General features: G+C 45.4%; 1 protein-coding gene across 4 annotated transcripts in view; it reads left to right on the plus strand.

The window, feature by feature from the left end:
- Positions 1-22,172, plus strand: part of EYA3 (EYA transcriptional coactivator and phosphatase 3) — a 136,549-nt gene that overhangs the window by 12,889 nt on the left and 101,488 nt on the right. For 3 of the 4 annotated variants that reach the window (XM_039511296.1, XM_039511291.1, XM_039511293.1), the window contains exon 1: positions 7,141-7,312. The exons of the other annotated variant lie outside the window; for it this stretch is intronic. Coding sequence is in view for 2 of the 3 variants with exons in the window: in XM_039511291.1 (XP_039367225.1) it covers positions 7,226-7,312 (87 nt within the window). In the remaining variant the exon portion in view is untranslated. Of the gene's footprint in view, positions 1-7,140; positions 7,313-22,172 lie in introns of those variants that run through there. 4 annotated transcript variants of the gene reach the window in all.

Consider the following 22,172-nt stretch of genomic DNA (forward strand, 5'->3'; position numbering starts at 1 on the left):
CTATGAGGGCCATATTACTCCCAAGAAAATAGCTGAGGGCCGAACCCTTCCCCCCGCCCCCACAACCCCCTCCCCCTCCAGTGCCGCCCAGCCCCCCCAAAACACTCTCTCCACCCCAGCGCTGCCCAACCCTGCGGAAACACCCCCCCCAAAACAGTGGTATTGATCCTTGGTAATATGTTATAGCGGGCCCCTACGGTAGTATAATTAAGGTAAAAGAAAAATGTATTTTTCTAGAAGTAGAACAAGATCTTCCCCCACTTTGTAATCAGTTGCCCTGTTGAATGAATGAGGTGTGAATGAGGAAGGCATGGAAGGCAGGCACCTCCAGACAGCTGCAACCCTTGGAGAGGGGCTGGGAGCCGGACCAAGGACAATCAGACTTGTCAACTGGGCTGACTAGAGAAGAGCAGACATACTGACGGCCTCGGGGGTTAGAAGCAAGCACCTTCCTTTGGGAACACCCTCTTTGCAGCATTGGGACAACCCCCAGCCCAGAAAAAAGCAGCAAAAAGGACCAATTTTTATGAGAGAGAAGATCAGTAGAACAGGTCAGCCACCAACTCACTGCTCGCCTCCATCCCCTTCCCCCCCAAGTATAAAGCCACCCTGCCTGCTCGGCTCATCATCCCCTCCCACCCCTGGCTCGCCTGCTTACCCCTCGCCGCCCACTCACCTCCTCAGCCCCCCTCCCCCACCCCCGGCGCACCAGCCCCCTGCCACTGCCCGCCCGCTCAGTTCATCATCCCCCCCCGACCACCCCTGGTCCGCCTCCTCACCCCCTGCTGCGTGCTTGCTTCCTCAGCCCCCCCTCCCCTGCCGCTGGCTCACCTGCCCCCCTGCAACTGCCCACCCGCTTGGCTCATCATCCCGCCTTCCCGGCTCGCCTACTCACCCCCCTCTGCCCACTCGCCTCCTCAGCCCCCTCTCCTGCCTCATCTGCCCCCCCCACTGCCCACCCGCTCAGCTCGTCATCTCCCCCCCCCCCCGCTCGCCTACTCACCCTCCGCTGCCCGCTCGCTTCCTCATCCCCCTCTCCCCTGCCGCCAGCTCACCTGCCTGCCTGCAGCTGTCTTCTTAACTTCTGCCGCTGCCTCCACCCCCTACCGCTGGCTCACCCTGACTCCCCAGCCTGCCACTGGCCTGTTCACCACCCCACCCACCCCCACATCTGTACATCTCAGTAGTATTTCAAAGGGATGCCATTTTACCGCTCTGGGACCTTGAGCGGCTGATCTATCTCCTTGTTCCAAATGTAGCTGCAGAAAGGTCTTCATGAACAGTGCTACTTGTACAAACTCAGCAGATTGCTTACTCACAGACCTACTAGTATGCCATTCAAGAAAAGTGCAAGGTCAAGCATTTAGGGATTAATAACAAGAATTACTTCCAACTGATGCATCCCCATCTTATAACAGTAACAGAGGAGGAGAAGGACCTCGGAGTATTGGTGGATCACAGGATGACTATGAGCAGCCAGTGTGATATGGCCGTGAAAAAAGCTAATGCGGTCTTGGGATGCATCAGGCAAGATATTTCCAGTAGAGATAAGAGGTGTTAGTACCGTTATACAAGGCACTGGTAAGACCTCATCTGGAATACTGTGTGCAGTTCTGGTCTCCCATGTTTAAGAAGGATGAATTCAAACTGGAACAGGTACAGAGAAGGACTACTAGGATGATCTGAAGAATGGAAAACTTGTCATATGAAAGGAGACTCAGAGAGCTTGGCTTGTTTAGCCTAACCAAAAGAAAGCTGAGGGGAGATATGATTGCCCTCTATAAATATAACGGAGGAATAAATACCAGGGAGGGAGAGGAATTATTTAAGCTCAGTACCAATGTGGACACAAGAACATATGTATAAAAACTGACCATCAGGAAGTTTAGACTTGAAATTAGACAAAGGTTTCTAACCATCAGAGGAGTGAAGTTCTGGAACAGCCTTCCAAGGGGAGTAGTGGGGGCAAAAGACACATCTGGCTTCAAGACTAAGCTTGATAAGTTTATGGAGGGGATGGTATAATGGGATAGCCTAATTTTGGCAATTAATTGGTCTTTGACTATTAGCAGTAAATATGCCCAGTGGCTTGTGATGGGATTAGATGGGGTGGGAGCTGAGTTACTACAGAGAATTCTTTTCTGGGTGTCTGGCTGGTGAGTCTTGCCCACATGCTCAGGGTTTAGCTGATCGCCATATTTGGAGTTGGGAAGGAATTTTCCTCCAGGGCAGATTGGCAGAGGCTCTGGGGGTTTTTCGCCTTCCTCTGCAGCGTGGAAGATTCTCTGCATCTTGAAGTCTTTAAACCATGATTTGAGGACTTCAGTGGCTCAGACACAGGTTTGATACAGGAGTGGGTGGTTGAGATTCTGTGGCCTGCATTGTGCAGGAGGTCAGATTAGATGATCATAATGGTCCCTTCTGACCTTAAAGTCTATGATTCTGTGAAGAGTGATGCCAAGGTTGGTGCTGTGGGAAGAAAATGCCCACAAATGGCATAACAAACTGCTAATGTGGGTGAGGTCTAATTGCTGTGCTCCACTCCTGTTCTCATTCCCCAGCTCTCTTATCTTCTCCTCAGGGTCTTTACTCATCAGCCTCTCTGGCTAGGCCATGTAACTAAGCTACAGGCTGTATATACAAAAGGTTACGCAGTATTGTGGCCAAGCTTGTCCTCAGACAAGCCATCATCTTTTACCTCAATAGTTTAAACTTTAACTCAAAAGAAGACTTGAATGATTGTACAAAGTCTACATCCTTTCTTGGGGATGTCCCAAACTTGATACAACACATGGGTACAGAAGATGACCTCTCCATCCCTTTGGAGCTGTAAACTACAGCTCTCAAATTGCTCTTGGGCTAGGAAGCTACATTTACTTTCCAAAAGCCACCCCTTGCCAAGTGTTGAAGTCAGTATTCCTCAGACCTGAGACTATCGCAGATCTTTCTCCTCCAAGAACCATAATCTGAAACAAAATCAGGTCAAAACTCACAATACTGCTTTGTCCTTGGAAGATCATTCTTATCAGCCTAGATGCCATATCATCAGAAGGAATTCCTCTCTGAAAATTCTCCAGTATAATCATCTGAGTTGTATTATACTGGTCTTTTCACTGCTGACCTAATCTGCTTGAGAGAGATTGAGAAACTCTCTCCTCCTTAACCAAATGGGATTGGTTTAAAATGAAATGAAAGAAGAGAGCAATATTTTTTCTTACACCAGAATCACTTGGGAAAAATAGTAAATTATAAATAACTCACTGCACAATGGAAGGAGAGGTTAGAGCAACATAAATTTTTGACCTAGACTTAATCACCAGTTCTTTCACTAAAATGTACCAAAAATTACTTTCCTATTACAAAAACAACAGGAGTACTTGTGGCACCTTAGAGACTAACAAATTTATTTCAGCATAAGCTTTCATGGGCCACAGCTCACTTCTTCGGATGCATAGAGTGGAAGACACAGACAGAAGCTATTTATACATACAGAGAAGATGAAAAGGTGGAAGTACAAGTCAGCACAGCTCTCCCTGAGTAGCTCTTGGGAGAACACTCCCAAACAAAGAATCATTGTTAGCCCAGGAACTTCAAGGATTTAAGGAGAAGGCTGAGATTTCAATTTAAAAAAATTTTTTTTTGGCACATCTAATATATGAGCTCCTGAAATTATAGGAGCTCTTAAAATTTCAGGAGCCCCTCACCTTGATTTTCCTAGTTTCTCAAACTCCTGCTCCCCACCTGATCTGGGAGGGGAATAAGCCAAGCCTTCCTAGATAATAATAGTAAAAGATATAAAGGTAATAGTGGATGCAGTACTTCTGGACTTGGGGGCGGGAGGGGCTTTAATTCTGATGATTCCCATAAAGAGATTCTAAAGGTTTTACTCCAGTTTCCTATAGTATCCAAAAGACAGCAAGGTTTCTCCTTAATGCTTGACCTAGCCACACTAACCCTATTGGTCATGAAGGCCTAGTTGGATATGGGAAAAACTGGTTCTCCTGGTCCAGAATGTAGTTGTCCAGACCACACATGTCCAGCTGACCTGAAGGAAGCCTGTCTCCATGTGCCCATACGACAATGACACCAACACTTCCTCCATTTTGAAGTAGAAGGACAAGCAAAATTTGTTTGGTCTGTGCTTCAGGTCATTACATTGTCTGGGGATTGGTCCTGCTTTGAGCAGGGAGTTGGACTAGATGACTTCCTGAGGTCCCTTCAAACCCTGATATTCTATGATTACAATATCAGCAGTACTGTTTTGTGTGTCATCGCTGCTGTGATCAAATCTAATGGTCATCCTGATGATCTGTTTGAGTCAGCAAAGATTAAGATAAAGGTACTGTTGTGTAGTACTCCACACAATCAGGATGACTCCTTAGTGATTATGTCATGATTTCATTATTGACCTGCAAAAGAGTTCCCTTGTTCCTTTTTGAAAAACATTATTCATCAGATAGTTCCCTAAGACATAGAAGGCTCCTATTTTCTCAAGAGAAGTTAATCAAGATCCTAAATGTGATCAACCTGTTGATCCGATCTCTAATTGTATTGGCTCTGCCGTGTCTGCCCCTGTTTCTCCCAGAAATGGTGGAAATAAAAAATGAACCAGCTCAGGGAAAATCCCTGGCAGACTCTTTTTGTTTGGAGTAGAGCCAAAATCAAGAAAAACGATCCTGTTGGGGAAATTCATCACAATATCAGTTTGTTGGAGCTAAAGATGGTTGTAAATAGTGTAGAGTCCTTCATGAAATTCCGCAGTGTCTCAGCCTGGCATATCAAACGTGACTGTGACAGGGCACACACACTCCGCACTAGCATGGAAGACGTTAAGGAGCTATTTTGAGCTGGAGTGGCGCTGTCCCTGTGCATCTACAGATCAGGCCAGGACTGAAGGAGTTAAGAGGAGGAAACTGTGATCAGATGAGGGCACCCCTGGAAAGGGAACAGGCTGTTGAACTTCTCCAACCCCGAAGAGAGGGCTGGCTGCCTGCAGAGCCTCTGCCCTCAGGGAATCTGCTCCCAAGTTCTGTGAACAAAAAGGGGGAAAAGAGTGAGACTTAAACTGGAGCCCCAGTGATCTCTGGAGTATGCTTTGGAATTCCCAGAGCCCTCTGAAGGAAGAGGGGCCCATCTCCCTGAAAGGAGCTGTCCGCTGGTTTTTCTTTTTCTTTCTTTGGTTTAACTTTGTTTATTCACTGTAGACTATTTGTTGTTTCACCTGAGACCCTGAGAGAGGGACTGAAGGTTTGAGCACTGGTTGTCTAGAAAGACACACTCTGCAGCACCCACTGGGGTGGGAGTAATTAGACTCACATGTGAGCGCACCACATGCATCTCCTAAAGGAGAAGCTCTACCATGTACGGATTCATGACAATTGGTGGAGAATATGGACATGTTGCTAGCCCTTGGGATAAGGGAAAATGATATTGGTTAAAAATAATGGACCTCGATAGATTATTAAAATGGGTTGTGGAGAACCCTCAGTTTGCCAAGCAGCAACGGTAACAGTTGCTGCAACAGTTGGCCACTCAATAACAACAGCAGATGGCACAACAGCAGCAACAATTGATTAGTGATCTAGTAGCCCAGCAAAAGCATTTGCAGCAACACCTAGTGCAATAAATGCTGTCCTTTTTCCGGGGGGGGAGGGGGGCAACAGGGAATCCAACAGCACAGACCTAAAACCCAGCCCCATCGGCTGCATCGATCCTGGTGAAGTATATGAAAATGGGCCCTGGTGATGACCCTGAGGCATTCCTTATGACATTAGAGTGGGTGGCGGTACCAACATGGTGGCCCCGGAGTATTGGGCCATCTTGTTGGCTCCCCTCATCTGACCGAATGTTCCCAGCTGGTCTACTGGGAGATCAACCTGGTGACTACTCAGGATTAGCCCAGAATTAAGGCCACCATCCTCAGCTACTTGGATATCACAAAGGAGACACACCAGGGGCTAATGGACTGGGTACTACAACTGGAATGGGCAGTATGTAGTCACCCACCTGGATGACATCATCTACAGTCCGGAGTGGGATACCCACATAAAGCAGTTTGGAGCAGTGCTCCAGGCCCTCGCACATGCTGGCCTAAAACTACCCAGGAAAAACATAAAATAGGGAACTACAAAGTCACCTTTTTGGGGTACACCGTGGGAGGGGGCTGTCTGCAGCCACCAGTGAGTAATGTCCAAGTGTTGACAGCTGTCCAGTGCCCACACAAAAAAACAAATCCAGTGCTTAGTGGGTCTGGCAGATACTATTGGCCTCATGCCAGGATTTCCCACAATTGCAGCCTCCCTCCCAGACCTTATAAAGAAAGGAAGGTTTGAGTGGTCGGATGATAAGGCTTTCAAGACATTGCAGGAGCTGATCCTTTTTAATCCAGGCTTTTCAAACGGATTTATCCTGCAAACTGATGCTTCAGACATGGGTCTAGGGGCAGTCCCTTTGAAGGAGATTGAGGGAGAAGAACACCCATTACTTTATATAAGTCAGAAGCTGTTCCCTCGAGAAAACATAGTCCATCATAGAGAAGGAAGCACTGGCAATAAAATGGGCTTTGGACTCCCTATGGTATTATTAGTTGGGAAACCCCTTTTCTTTGGTCACAGACTGCGGTGAGTTAGGTGGAGTTGTCTTCCTGGATTCTGGCATCAATGGTTTTTGCCAATAACCTTTCATGAAATCTAAAGTGGAGTATATCTGGCAGCTTCCAGACTATGGAAAATACTAAAGCACGGATAATGTGCTGGTAGCTGTCATTACAGGGGAGCACTCTACCACATACAGATTCATGACCATGACAAACAAACAAACAAAAGGCTTACATAGACTGGCATGGAGGAATAAGAGCAGGTTCTGAACTGAAGTAGCCACCAGGATCTTATTCCTGCTGACCAAGGCCTGTTGATGAAAGCTATCTACATACAGGGCAAAATGAACCTTCGAACTAACTGGCACGGTCATCGAGACCCATTACTGAGCAATTGAGAATTAGGTCAGTGTGATGGGGTGTGCATACCTCACACTATGGGTGGAGGAAGTCCCACCCCTCAGGCCATACTGGGCATGCTCCAAGTGCTATGCTAGTATAAAAGGGAGCAGCTTGGCTCAGTCTGGGCTGAATGCTGGAGAGGAAGGACCTTTGGTGGAGGCTCCAGCTGAGGAGCTGTCACAGCCCTTGCTTGCGGGAGCTGGCAATCCTGACATCCGGATTGGAGATATGTGGCCAATGGAGCCCCAGGGAATTACCTGTGCTAAGGAGACCAGAGATCCTGATGCCCCATGGACTGCAGCTTCACGAAGCGTGGTAGGAAGTGACCCAGGGAGGGTGAGCGATTGGTATCTCCCACCTGTGTGAGGTCAGCGGGCTTTGGTGGGATTCCCTGCTGACCCAGTGGCAGACCACTCCTCCACTGTTAGGGCCCTGGGTCTGGGCCTGGTGGAGTCGGGTGGGTCCAGGCCCCATACCTGGGCTGCCACCCCCCTAGTGGCAGCCACTCAGGTATTGGCCATTAGACCACACTGCCCTGTTCCTGAGGGCTGCTATGTTGACCCTGGCTGCTATGCCACCCTGTCCTATACCTGAGGATTGCTATATTGACTCTAGCCATTAGGCCATGCTACCATGCACTCGAGGGCCGCAGTATTGACTCTGGTCACTGGGCCAAGGTGCCCTGAACTCAAGGACCACTGTATTGACTCTGGCTATTAGGCCATGCAGCCCAGAACCCAAGGGCTGCTGCTTTGACTCTGACCCTTGGTCCTCATCATTGTAAGGCCCAAGATAGTCTGGTAGACAGTACCCGTGATGTCAGCCCACCCACTGTCCACGCCACAGTCTGGATGTTTTCAAGGAGCTGAGTACCAAATGGGTTTCTCACTAGGTGAACTTGTTAGTGACCCAGGACAACAGAAAAATACTGATCTTTTGCTCTCTATATTGGCTTCCAAATGAGGGGAAGATATGGGAATGAGAAATAACCTAAAGTTGCAGCTGTATGCCTTCCCATCCTTCCCTCCAAGAGCTCCAAGTGCTCACTCCTCACTGTCCTCAGAATTCTTGGCTTCCCAGCCTGTTTCAGATTTCAGTCTAATCCCTGGAAACTTCAGACATGAGAGGACCTCCTTTGCTAGGGTCCTTGAATCATCTGGATGTTTAGAGGTTAGTGGCCAGTGATTGGAACCAAAGATTTATTGCAATCGGGATATTCTTAGGATCTTGTTCATTTCCTCCTGAAATTGAGAATCCCTTTGTCTACCTGAGAATCCCTCAGTATCAGAAGGTTTATGTGGTGCAGGAATCAAGGTATTAATCTGCTTGTATTGATCAAAAATGCACAAAAATCTCTTTTGGAACTTTTCTACAGTGGTTCAGGTCTCAGCTTCTTTCATAGAATCATAGAATTCAAGATCAGAAGGGACCATTATGATCATCTAGTCTGACCTCCTGCAAGATGCAGGCCACATAAGCCGATCCACCCACTCCTTAAGCAAGCGACCCCTGCCCCATGCTTCGGAGGAAGGCGAAAAACCTCCAGGGCCACTGCCAATCTACCCTGGAGGAAAATTCCTTCCCGACCCCAAATATGGCGGTCAGCTGAACCCCGAGCATGCGGGCAAGACTCTCCAGCCAGACCCTCTGGAAAAAGGCTAACAATATCCTATCATTGACCCATTGTACTAATTACCAGTGTGGCACTTTATTGACTAAGCCAGTTATCCTATCATACCATCCCCTCCATAAACTTATCTAGCTTAATCTTAAAGTCATGGAGGTCCTTCGCCCCCACTGTTTCCTTTGGTAGGCTGTTCCAGAATTGCACTCCTCTGATGGTTAGAAACCTTCGTCTAATTTCAAGCCTCAATTTCCTGACTGACAATTTATATCCGTTTGTCCTCGTGTCCACATTAGCACTGAGCTGAAATAATTCTTCTCCTTCCCTGGTATTTATCCCTCTGATATATTTAAAGAGTGCAATCATATCTCCTCTTATCCTTCTTTTGGTTAAAGAAAACAAACCGAGCTCCTCAAGTCTCCTTTCATACGACAGGCTTTCCATTCCTCGGATCATTCTAGTGGCCCTTCTTTGTACCCGTTCCAGTTTGAATTCATCCTTCTTAAACATGGGAGACCAAAACTGCACACAATACTCCAAATGAGGTCTTACCAATGCCTTATATAACGGGACTAGCACCTCCTTATCCCTACTAGAAATACCTCGCCTAATGCATCCCAAGACCGCATTAGCTTTTTTAACGGCCACATCACATTGCCTACTCATAGTCATCCTACGATCAACCAGGACTCCTAGGTCTTTCTCCTCCTCTGTTACTTCCAACTGGTGCGTCCCCAGCTTATAACTAAAGTTCTTGTTAGTCATCCCTAAATGCATAACCTTACACTTCTCACTATTGAATTTCATCCTGTTACTAATACTCCAGTTTACAAGGTCATCCAAATCTCCCTGGAGGATATCCGATCCTTTTCCGAATTTGCAATACCTCCCAACTTGGTGTCATCCATAAACTTTATCAGCCCACTCCTACTCTTGGTTCCCAGGTCAGCGATAAATAGATTGAATAAAATCGGACCCAAAACCGAACCTTGAGGAACTCCACTGGTAACCCCCCTCCAACCCGACAGTTCCCCCTTCAATACGACCCTCTGCAGTCTCCCCTTTAACCAGCTCCTTATCCACCTCTGGATTTTCATTTCGATCCCCATCTTTTCCAATTTAACCAGTAATTTCTCATGCGGTACCGTATCAAACGCCTTACTGAAATCAAGATATATTAGATCCACCGCATTTCCCTTGTCTAAAAAATCTGTTACTTTCTCAAAGAAGGAGATCAGGTTGGTTTGGCACGATCTACCTTTCGTAAATCCATGTTGTAATTTGTCCCAGTTGCCATCGGCCTCAAGGTCTGTAACCACTCTCTCCTTTAAAATTTTTTCCATGACTTTGCATACTACAGATGTTAAACTAACAGGCCTATAGTTACCCAGGTCACTTTTTTTCCCCTTCTTGAATATAGGAACTATATTAGCTAATCTCCAGTCAAATGGTACAACCCCCGAGTTTAGAGATTTATTAAAAATCATCGCTAACGGGCTTGCAATTTCACTCGCCAATTCCCTTAATATTCTAGGATGAAGATTGTCCGGGTCCCCCGATTTACTTCCGTTTAGCTGTTCAAGTTTGGCTTCTACCTCAGATACCGTAATGTCTACCCCCATATCTTCATTCCCATCAGTCCCTCTATCACTATTCCTTAGCCCTTCATTAGCCTCATTAAAGACCGAGGCAAAATATTCGTTCAGATATTGTGCCATTCCAAGATTATCCCTAATCTCCACTCCGTTTACACCCTCTGACCTCAATAAGGTAGGTTTCTTTGCTGATCCCTCCCATTTTCCACTCCTTGTACGCTTTCTGTTTTTTCTTAATCACCCCTCTAAGACGCTTGCTCATCCAACTCGGTCTAAAACTGCTACCTACAAGCCGTTTTCCCTTTCTCGGGATACATGCCTCTGACAACTCCTGCAACTTCAACCTGAAGTAACCCCAGGCATCATCTGCCTTTAGATCCCTAAATATGTTAGTCCAATCCACTTCCCTAACTAGTCGCCTTAATTTAGTAAAGTTAGCCCTTTTGAAATCGTAAACCTTAGTCTCAGATGCAATTTTGATTATCCTCCCATTTATTTTGAAACTAATTAGCTCATGATCACTCGAGCCAAGGTTGTCCCCTACAACTATTTCCTCAACAAGGTCCTCGTTACTCACCAAAATCAGATCTAAAATGGCATCCCCCCTCGTCGGTTCAGCAACTACTTGATGAAGGAATTCATTAGCTATCACGTCTAGGAAAAGCTGAGCCCTATTATTATTACTAGCATTTGTTTCCCAATCTATATCCGGGAAGTTAAAATCCCCCATGATCAAACAGTTCCTATTAGTATTTACCTCCTTAAAAACATTAAAGAGCTCTCTATCCATATCCAGGCTAGATCCCGGCGGTCTATAGCACACCCCAATTACTATCCCAGGGGAGGCTCTAGTAGTTTTCTTCCCCAATGTGACCATTGCCCAAACAGACTCCGTATTATCCATTGCATTGCTAGTTATTTCTTTGAAACCTCAGGAGCTGTGACTCCTAAATTTCTAAACTCCAGTCTTTTCTGCTCACGTGTTTCTTATTTCTTTAAAAGTTGTAGCTTGGGAAGAATGTTAGGTCAAAAAAAACCCATTGGGACACAAACTTATTCTGCAAGTGGGGCTTTCAGGGCCTGTCATATTGCCCGCATCAGCTTTACAAAAATAGGATTTTGTCCGACTTTGTAAACCCTGCACACTGGCCAGCTATGTCAGTAAAATTGCCAGTCTGTCTGAGGCATAGTCAGGGACTAACCCATGCCTTACCTACATGAATACAACTGAACTTCTCTCCGCTCTACTTCCTTTACTGCTGTCCTCTCAGTAAGCTCCCCCCACACACTTGCATAAATCCTTCGGCTATTTCTCTTCCCTGCACATAGACTCAGATTAACTTGGATTTGAAGACTCACTGCCTGTGGTTAGTGGTGAGCCTCGAAGCTGATCATCTCCACTGCTGCCATCTGAAGGTAGCAACTGACCCAACCCAGGCCACTGGCTGCACTTCTGAAGTTACTACTGGGGGAATTCTTTGCTACTGCAAAATACAGAGTGTTGCAGAATTCCCTGTTTCCCCTGCAGAATTTCTGGCCGCACTAGGGGCTGCTGGACTCTGCAGAGCCCAGTTCACAATGAGCGGAGCACCCTTCCTCCGCAGCATGGGGCAGGGGTCGCTTGCTGGAGGATTATCTGCTACTTGAAGTCTTTAAATCAGGATTTGGGGACTTCAACAGCTGAGTCAAGGGAGAGAATTATTTCAGGAGTGGGTGGGTCAGCTTTTGTGGCTTGCATCTTGCGGGAAGTTCAGACTAGATGATCATAATGGTCCCTTCTGATCTTAAGTTCTATGATTCTATGAGCTGGGCTCTCGGGGGTGGGGGGGATGTCTGGGGCTGGTGGAGGTGGGGACTGGTGTCTCAGGGCTGCCCTGCAGCTCGCCTCTTGTCGGGAGGAGGGGGCTGGTGTCAGGGGGTTACCCCTTGGATGGGCTCTGTGGGGGGAGGGCGGGTGGCTAGTGTCTGGCAGCTGCCTTGGGGTCAGGGGCTGACCTGTGGCTGGGCTCTCAGGGCGGGGGTGAGGCTTGTCTAGGGGCTGCCCCATGGCTGGGCTCTTTGTGGAGTGGGGACTGATACCAGGGGCTGCTCCACGGTTGGACTCTGTGGGGAGGGGGGGTCTAGTGTCAGGTGGCTGCCTCATGGCTCGGCTCTGTGTGGAGGGGGGGGCTGGTGTCTGGTGGCTGTCCTGGGGCTGAGGGGGCTGGTGTCAGGGCACTGCCCTCGGCTCGGATCTGGGGGCTTCCCCATGGCTGGGCTCTTGGGGTGGAGGGGTGGGCTGGTGTTTGGGGGTGCCCTGCATCTGGGCTCTGTGCGGGGGTGGGGGTCATGTCTGGGGGTTGCCCCATGACTGGGCTCTTTGTGGAGTGGGGACTGGTATCCAGGGGCTGCTCCACGGCTGGATTCTGTGGCGGGGGAGGCTGGTGTCTGGGGGCTGCCCCGCAGCTGGGCTCTGGGGGTGATGGTGTCTGGGCCAGGTGCTACCCTGTGGCTGGGCTGTGTGTGTGTGTGGGGAGCTAGTGTATGGCGGCTGCCCTGTGGCTGGGATCAGGGTGGGTGGGTGGGCTGGTGTCTGGGGTGCCCTGTGGCTGGGCTGTGGGGGCGAGGGGTGCTGGTGTCTGGTGCTGCCCCACGGCTGGGGGGTGGGGTTTGTGTCTGAGGGCTGCCTTGCGGCTGGGGTGTGTGTGTCTGGTGGCTGCCCTGTGGCTGGGCTCGGGGGGAGGCTGGTGTCTGGGGGGCTTCCCTATGACTGGTTTCTATAGGGAGTGGGGGTTGGTATCTGCTGGGTTGCCCTGTGGGTGGGCTCTTTTGGGAGTGTTGGCTGGTGTCTGGGGGGTGACCCGCGGCTGGGCTCTGTGGCGAGGAGTAAGGGAGGCTGGTGTTTGGGGCGGGAGGTGTCCTGTGGCTCGGCTCTTGTGGGTGTCAGGTCTGGGGGGACACAAGGGAATCTGTGGGGTGCAGGAAAAGGGAGGAGGAATAGAGAGCAAAGGGCTGAGAGCAGATGTGTGGCCAAAGTTCTGTAAAATCCATCTTCGTCTCCTCTGGCATTTGGAGAAGAGGCATTTGTGTGAACAAAATGAATTGTGGAAGGTGTTTATTATCTAGGGGTTATGCAGCGATTGAATGGCCTGAGTGTGGTGTAAGCTTTTTAAAATGGTTCTTGATGAAAAACTGTTTGTTTTTATAAAGTAACCAGATGGCACTTAAATAATTAAAATAAATAATAGAATTGAAGGACAAGGAAAAAGAAATGGGGGGGAGTAGATTGAAAGACAAGGGGAAAGAGAGAGAGGAGAAATAGGTGTCTGTTTTTCACTGTGAAAATCTGGTTACCATAGCTGCAAGCCCTCACTAAACCTCTTGAATCCTTGTAGATGCCTTGCCATTATTTTATGTCTCAAGGTAACCTTTTTGATACTGATTACCTTAGCCAGGAGAGTAAGTGAACTTGATGCACTCTCAATAAAGGAACCATATCCTTCTATTTCTGTTTGGGTAAAGTAGTACTAACCTGCTCTGGACTTTATATTCAGAAAAGTCTCCAGGATACATCTGAGTCTGTCAGCAATAACAACTTTATGCTAACTGTGGTTAGGCTTGGCAGAATTCAATTTTTACATTTTTATAATTTCAATGGACAATAAATAAGTTCATTTTTAAGCATTTTATTTTTATTTTTTATTTAAATTTTCACAATTGTGGGAAATCATGGAGGGGATCAGACAATAATTTTTTAATGACAGTAGATGTTGAAATTCAAAAAGTTAAAGCTGTATAACCACTAAAGCCTAATTTGTCAATATTGCATGTCGAAGTATACAAAGTAAATAGCCTTAAATTACTCTAAAGCAGTATTTTTCTTTCTTTGCCTATCTGTAAGCTTCCATTATTATCAATGGAAATATCTTTTTAATCGGTTTGTGTGTCTACTGAAATCAACGTTTATTGACATTTGTTGAAAAAAATCTAATCCTCCTAACTATGATTAATACTTGAAAAGATCCCAACTGCCTGCCAGAAAGGCAGCTGGGCTAGCTGTGGAGAGAGGAATGGAGAAAAATAGGAGTTTTAAGTTTATTCTTCTTCCCCAGTGAACCCGGAAGCCGCTTTAGGCAGGACTTGAAAAATTTATCACAGCTGTTTGTCTGAGGGGAAGATACAAAATATATGGGGATGTGGGGGCCTCAGTATTTAAGGTCTTGGTGAGACGCTTGGGTTCACCTGCCAATAGTGGCTGAGAAGGATGAGGGAGCTCAGGATTGTGTCAGGGTGCTGTAGCTAGACCCTGACTGGAGTCTCTACCTATTTGCATTAGTCTGGCTCAATGGTGTCTAATAAATCTGCAACTACTCCCCTTCCCCAGGTTCTGGAAGGGAGGAGTTTTCTGATTCTTCTCCATCCTCTACAGTTTCCTGGCTGCAGGGAAACGGGGGGATTCCTACTATATGCTTTTCCCAGTGTTGTGGGTCCTGAATAGGGGGAGAGAGATCCCTCTTGGGGATCAGTGGGGTGTGTGTGTGTGTGTGTGTGAGAGAGAGAGAGAGATGGTGGTCTTACCTTGTGACTAGCTTCAGGTCCTGTTTCTACTGCAGTTCATAGCTTTGCGAAGTAGTAGAGGCATAAACTGACATGATGCTTGGGTTTAAATCCTACTCACAGGCTCCTGAACAGCATCAATGAAACTGATAAGAGTTATGTTAATTTTGTTCCGCTTTTTCAAACAGCAGCAGTGAGCGTCAGCAGGCATGCTGGAGCTCTCTGTCTGCAGATCTTTTTGGCAAATTTTTGATCTAAAATGATGTGACCAATAGAAGGTATGAGAGTGGAATATAAGCTCAGAAAATAAAGAACTAATAATAAAACCATTAAATCAACTGGAGTTATATATATTTATTTATATATATATAAATAAAATATGAACAGGTTAGTGTGGCAGCCTGTTGTTGCTAAGCTACAAATTGCTAGAGATGCCTAAAACTGCTTGCACCATGATAATATCATGGCTGATTCTAAAGAGAAATAATATATCACTAAACTGGCCATACATACAACATTTTAAATACAGTGGTGGCTTACTGCTGAGCATGGAAACAGATTTGGGGAAATGATGAAAGATCTATTTAGCGATTAATCTTCAAATGTGCTGGATCCTGGCAGCCTTTAATAGTCAATATATGAAGTCAAGACATGCATTTGCAAAATATTTATCACTTCGTGTTGAAAATAAAATTGAGGGCAGCCCTGAGGTAAATAAATACTGGTCACTCTTAGTGATTGATGTCCTGTGGTTGTGTGAGCTGACCTGCTTGAGTGCTGAAGAGGCTTGAGTCTGCCCAGCGTTCTGGAAGGCTACTTACCTATTGTGTTTTAACATGCACAGCAGTCTGTGTAGGTTAGGTACAGGAAAAGTTTAACAGTGGCCTGTAGAGGGTGGTGGTGTTTTTAAAAATGCACTTAAAAGAGTATTGTAAACTTTATTTAGGATAGATTTTTCCCTCAGAAGATGCAGGTCTAGCAATTGTAATTATGTGATGTATAAAAGTACATGCAAACCGCAGAGATATAGCTTGCTTGCGTGCATAGATATGTGTATACCATACATGCATAATTTTGTTTCACAGGGCTGTGTTTAGGGACCCCATCATTGCATGTTGACTGAAAACAACTATTATACTGTGCATGGTGTCAAGTATCAGGGGGTAGCCGTGTTAGTCTGTATCTGCAAAAACGACGAGTCCGGTGGCACCTTAAAGACTAACATTTATTTGGGCATAAGCTTTCATGAGTAAAAAACCTCACTTCTCATCTGAAGAAATGAGTTTTTTTAAATCCACAAAAGCTTATGCCCAAATAAATCTGTTAGTCTTTAATGTGCTACCAGACTCCTTGTTGTTATACTCTGGACATCTAATTTATTCAGCACAGTTGTAACTGGATTATGAATTTAGGAACTACATTTTTTATTAAGGTGTAAATTCAGTTGTTACCAAAACAGGAAATAATTAATCTCGCTGTCGTTTATTATGTTATGTTTTGGTGATCAAGAGTCTTCTGTCAGGAAGCTAAAGATGAAAATGTTATAAGGGTAGATCATTTTATGTTTTGTGTTCTAATTCTGTTCACTCTAGATTGGTTTGAAGGGACACTTGGGATGTTTTAGGCTCAGAATGTCAGGTTTTGTTTAAAAAATATTTTACATAACTTAAGATAAAAATAGAATTGCTTTCACATATTATGTTTTTGAAATTCCAGTGAAAACAAGTTTTTCTATTTAAAATTCCCCAGCTGTGTTTGCAATCCAACCATTAGAGCACTGTATGAGTGGAAGAGAACTAAAACCAACAAAACTGACCAATATATTCTCTTTGTTCCAGCTAAGTGTACACTGACTTTAGTAAGCTATTACTGTATTTAAAATGTTGTCTCTATGGCAATTTATGGTGATAAGTTAATTGGAATTTTAAAATGATCACTTTTAAATACTGGAGGGGTTAACAGAAAAGTAGATATTTTTAGTCCACCACTGTTACTTCTGAGTTCAGAATTTGCCCATTATCATTTTGACAGATTGCTGAGGCTTTCATTTTTCATTTAAGATCCATAAGTTCTGTTCAAACTCATATGCTTTAGACTCTCCTCTCAGACTTGCTTATACTTGCTGATTGTGACAGTCAGTGCCTTCCAAAATAGTGATGAGTCCAATTATTTTCCACTGATGCACAAAACAGTTCTTGTATCTCAGCCCTGGATCCTTTGCAGGTTAGTCTAGGGGGAAGAAAGGACCATGCAGTGTGGCAGTTAGGGAGTGGTGGTAGTGAAAAAGCATGTAGAGCTTAGTGTTAAGATTTACATTCCAATATCCTTCTCTGTAGTTGAGCTAATAGGTTTCTGATTTTAAATAAGATATTTAAGGCCTGGTAGGGCTTGTCGAATTGTGGAAGTCAATGAATGGCTACGCAGATGGTGTCGGAGAGAAGGCTTTGGATTCTTTGACCATGGGATGGTGTTCCAAGAAGGAGGAGTGCTAGGCAGAGATGAGCTCCACCTAACGAAGAGAGGGAAGAGCATCTTCACAAGCAGGCTGGCTAACCTAATGAGGAGGGCTTTAAACTAGGAGAAGGAGACCAAAGCCCTGAGGTAAGTGGGGAAATGGGATACCGGGAGGAAGCACGAGCAGGAGAGTGCAAGAGGGGAGGACTCCTGTCTCAGACTGAGAAAGCGGGACAATCAGCGAGTTACCTTAAGTGCCTATACACAAATGCAAGAAGCCTGGGAAACAAGCAGGGAGAACTGGAAGTCCTGGCACAGTCAAGGAACTATGATGTGATTGGAATAACTGAGACTTGGTGGGATAACTCCCATGACTGGAATACTGTCATGGATGGATATAAACTGTTCAGGAAGGACAGGCAGGGCAGAAAAGGTAGGGGAGTTGCATTGTATGTAAGAGAGGAGTATGTCTGCTCAGAGCTCCGGTATGAAACTGCAGAAAAACCTGAGAGTCTCTGGATTAAGTTTAGAAGTGTGAGCAACAAGGGTGATGTCATGGTGGGAGTCTGCTATAGACCACCAGACCAGGGGGATGAGGTGGACGAGGCTTTCTTCTGGCAACTAGCAGAAGTTACTAGATTGCAGGCCCTGGTTCTCATGGGAGACTTGAATCACCCTGATATCTGCTGGGAGAGCAATACAGCGGTGCACAGACAATCCAGGAAGTTTTTGGAACGTGTAGGGGAGAATTTCCTGGTGCAAATGCTGGAGGAACCAACTAGGGGCAGAGCTCTTCTTCTCTGTTTGCGAACAGCAGGTCAAGAGTTAGTATGGGAAGCAAAAGTGGATGGGAACCTGGGAGGTGGTCGAGTTCAAGATCCTGAGGCAAGGAAGAAAGGAGCGCAGCAGAATACGGACCCTGGACTTCAGAAAAGCAGACTTTGACTCCCTTAGGGAGCTGATGGGCAGGATCCCCTGGGAAAATAACATGAGGGGGAAAGGAGTCTAGGAGAGCTGGCTGTATTTTAAAGAATCCTTATTGAGGTTGCAGGAAAAAACCATCCTGATGTGTAGGAAGAATAGTAAATATGGCAGGCGACCAGCTTGGCTTAACAGTGAAATCCTTGCTGATCTTAAACGCAAAAAAGAAGCTTACAAGAAGTGGAAGATTGGACAAATGACCAGGGAGGAGTATAAAAATATTGCTCAGGCATGCAGGAGTGAAATCAGGAAGGCCAAATCACACTAGGAGTTGCAGCTAGCAAGAGATGTTAAGAGTAACAAGAAGGGTTTCTTCAGGTATGTTAGCAACAAGAAGAAAGTCAAGGAAAGTGTGGACCCCTTACTGAATGAGGGAGGCAACCTAGTGACAGAGGATGTGGAAAAAGCTAATGTACTCAATGCTTTTTTTGCCGCTGTCTTCACAAACAAGGTCAGCTCCCAGACTGCTGCACTGGGCAGGACAGTATGGGGAGGCGGTGACCAGCCCTCTGTGGAGAAAGAAGTGGTTCGGGACTGTTTAGAAAAACTGGATGAGCACAAGTCCATGGGGCCGGATGCGCTGCATCCAAGGGTGCTAAAGGAGTTGGCGGATGTGATTGCAGAGCCATTAGCCATTATCTTTGAAAATTCATGGCGAACGGCTACTGTAGTGCCCATCTTTAAAAAAGGGAAGAAGGAGGATCCGGGGAACTACAGGCCAGTCAGCCTCACCTCAGTCCCTGGAAAAATCATGGAGCAGGTCCTCAAGGAATCAATTCTGAAGCACTTAGAGGAGAGGAAAATGATCAGGAATAGTCAGCATGGATTCACCAAGGGCAAGTCATGCCTGACTAACCTAATTGCCTTCTATGAGGAGATAACTGGGTCTGTGGATGAGGGGAAAGCAGTGGATGTCTTATTCCTTGACTTTAGCAAAGCTTTTGATAAGGTCTCCCACAGTATTCTTGCCAGCAAGTTAAAGAAGTATGGGCTGGATGATTGGACTATAAGGTGGATAGAAAGCTGGCTAGATCATCGGGCTCAACGGGTAGTGATCAATGGCTCCATGTCTAGTTGGCAGCCGGTTTCAAGTGGAGTGCCCCAAGGGTCGGTCCTGGGGCTGGTTTTGTTCAATATCTTCATTAATGATCTGGAGGATGGCGTGGACTGTACTCTCAGCAAGTTTGCAGATGACACTAAACTTGGAGGAGTGGTAGATACGCTGGAGGGTAGGGATAGGTTACAGAGGGACCTAGACAAATTAGAGGACTGGGCCAAAAGAAACCTGATGAGGTTCAACAAGGACAAGTGCAGTGTCCTGCACTTAGGACGGAAGAATCCCATTCACTGTTACAGACTAGGGACCGAATGGCTAGGAAGCAGTTCTGCAGAAAAGGTCCTAGGGGTTACAGTGGACGAGAAGCTGGATATGAGTCAACAGTGTGTCCTTGTTGCCAAGAAGGCTAACGGCATTTTGGGCTGTATAAGTGGGGGCATTGCCAGCAGATCGAAGGATGTGATCATTCCCCTCTATTCGACATTGGTGAGGCCGCATCTGGGGTAGTGTGTCCAGTTTTGGGCCCCACACTACAAGAAGGATGTGGAAAAATTGGAAAGAGTCCAGTGGAAGGCAACAAAAATGATTAGGGGGCTGGAGTACATGACTTATGAGGCGAGGCTGAGGGAACTGGGATTGTTTAGTCTGCAGAAGAGAAGAATGAGGGGGGATTTGATACCTGCTTTCAACTACCTGAAAGGGGGTTCCAAAGAGGATGGGTCTAGACTGTTCTCAGTGGTAGCAGATGACAGAACAAGGAGTAATGGTCTCAAGTTGCAGTGGGGGAGGTTTAGGTTGGATATTAGGAAAAACTTTTTCACTAGGAGGGTGGTGAAGCACTGGAATGGGTTCCCTAGGGAGGTGGTAGAATCTCCTTCCTTAGAGGTTTTTAAGGTCAGGCTTGACAAAGCCCTGAATGGGATGATTTAGTTGGGAATTGGTCCTGCTTTGAGCAGGGGGTTGGACTAGATACCTCCTGAGGTCCCTTCCAACCCTGATATTCTATGATTCTAAAATATGAAACAGCATGGATAATTTGGCATAATTTGTATTCATTCTGGTGATTATATGTTTTTAAAGTAACTACTTGCTGCTATTGATAAAATGTGAAAGTTTTAGAGCTGTTTTTGCAAGCAAGGGGAAATTCAACATAACCAAATGTTGCATATACGGTGTTAAGAACATAAGAATGGCTATACAGGGTCAGAACAGTGGTCCATCTAGCCCAGTATCCTGTCTTCTGACAGCAGTTGGTACCAGATGTTTACAGGGAATGAACGTAACAGGACAACTTATTAGTCATCCATCCCTTGTCATCTCGTCCAAGCTTCTGGCAGTCAGAGGTTTAAGGCATCTCAGAGCATGGGATTGCATCCTTGATCATCTTGGTTAATAATCAGAGGGGTAGCCGTGTTAGTCTGGATCTGTAAAAGCAGCAAAGAATAAGGTGCCACAGGATTCTTTGCTGCTTTTAGTTAATAATAGCCATTGATGGACCTATCCTCCATGAACTTATCTAATTCCTTTTTGAACCCACTTATACTTTTGGCCTTTACAATGTTCCCTGGCAATAAGTTCCACAGGTTAACTGTGCATTGTGTGAAGAAGTATTTCCTTTTGTTTGTTTTAAACCTGCTGCCTATTAATTTCATAGGATGATGTCCTGGTTCTTGCATTATGTGAAGGAGTAAATAACACTTCCCCATTCTTTCTCCATATCATTCATGATTTTATAGACCTCTGTCATATCCCTCCTTAGTTGTTTCTTTTCTGAGCTGGATAGTCCCAGTCTTTTTAATCTCTTTCTATGGAAGCTATTCCATACCCATCATCATTTTTGTCTTTGTACCTTTTCCAATTCTAATGTATCTTTTTTGTGATGGAGTGATCAGAACTGCTCAGAATATTCAAGGTGTGGGTGTCCCATAGACTTATATTGTGGAGTTATGATATTTTCTGTTTTATCATCTATCCCTTTCCTAATGGTTCCTAACATTGTTAGCTTTTTTGACTGCTCTTGCACATTAAGCAGATATTTTCAGAGAACTATCTACAATAACTTCAAGATCTTTCTTGATTGATGATAACTAATTTAGAACTTGTCATTTTGTATGTATAATTGGGATTATTTTTTACAGTGTACATTACTTTGCACCTATCAATGTTTATATATAGTGTACATGATGATGATGATATGGGAGTTTGCAAAGAAGCCCTCATAAATTTGTTGTGTGGCATTTTGAATGAGAAGGAGTACAGTAATTGTTAGTGTTAGAATCCCAATTGTTTTGAGATTACTTATTTTGAAGTTAAAACCTTGGGTCGCTTTTTCTTCTTACTTTATTTCTAATTTCAAATGATAAAATATCAAACAAAAACATCCATGTATCATTAAATATAACAATGATCTGTAGAACTTTTTTTCTGTCTTTAACAAAGTACTACTTTAGGCCTCGGTATCATTGCAAAGAGAGAAAATCAGACTTCTCCAAGAAAATATTGTAATAGTGGTTACATAATTTAAATTAAATCTCCAGGGACAAAAGGCCAACATTTAAGTAATTGCAGACAAAAATCATAGAAATGTATGTTTGGAAAGAACCTTGAGAGATTAGCTGTCCATTCCCTCCATGCTGAGGCAAGACCAAGTGTACCTAGACCAACCCTCACAGATGTTTGTCTACTCTGTTCCGAAAAAGCCTCCAGTGATGGGGATTTCACCACCTTCTTTGGTAACCTGTTCCAGTGTGTAACTATCCTTTTTATAGTTAAAGTTTTTCCTAATATCTACTTAAATCTCCGTGGGTGCAGATTAAGCCCATTATTTCTTGTCCTTCCTTCAGTGGACATGGAAAACAATTAAGCACCATCCTTTTTATAACCGCAATTAACATATTTGAAGACTGTTATCAGGTCCCCCCTCAGTCT

Source organism: Mauremys reevesii, linkage group 23, assembly GCF_016161935.1.
Source record: "Mauremys reevesii isolate NIE-2019 linkage group 23, ASM1616193v1, whole genome shotgun sequence".
Classification (NCBI taxonomy): domain Eukaryota; kingdom Metazoa; phylum Chordata; order Testudines; family Geoemydidae; genus Mauremys; species Mauremys reevesii.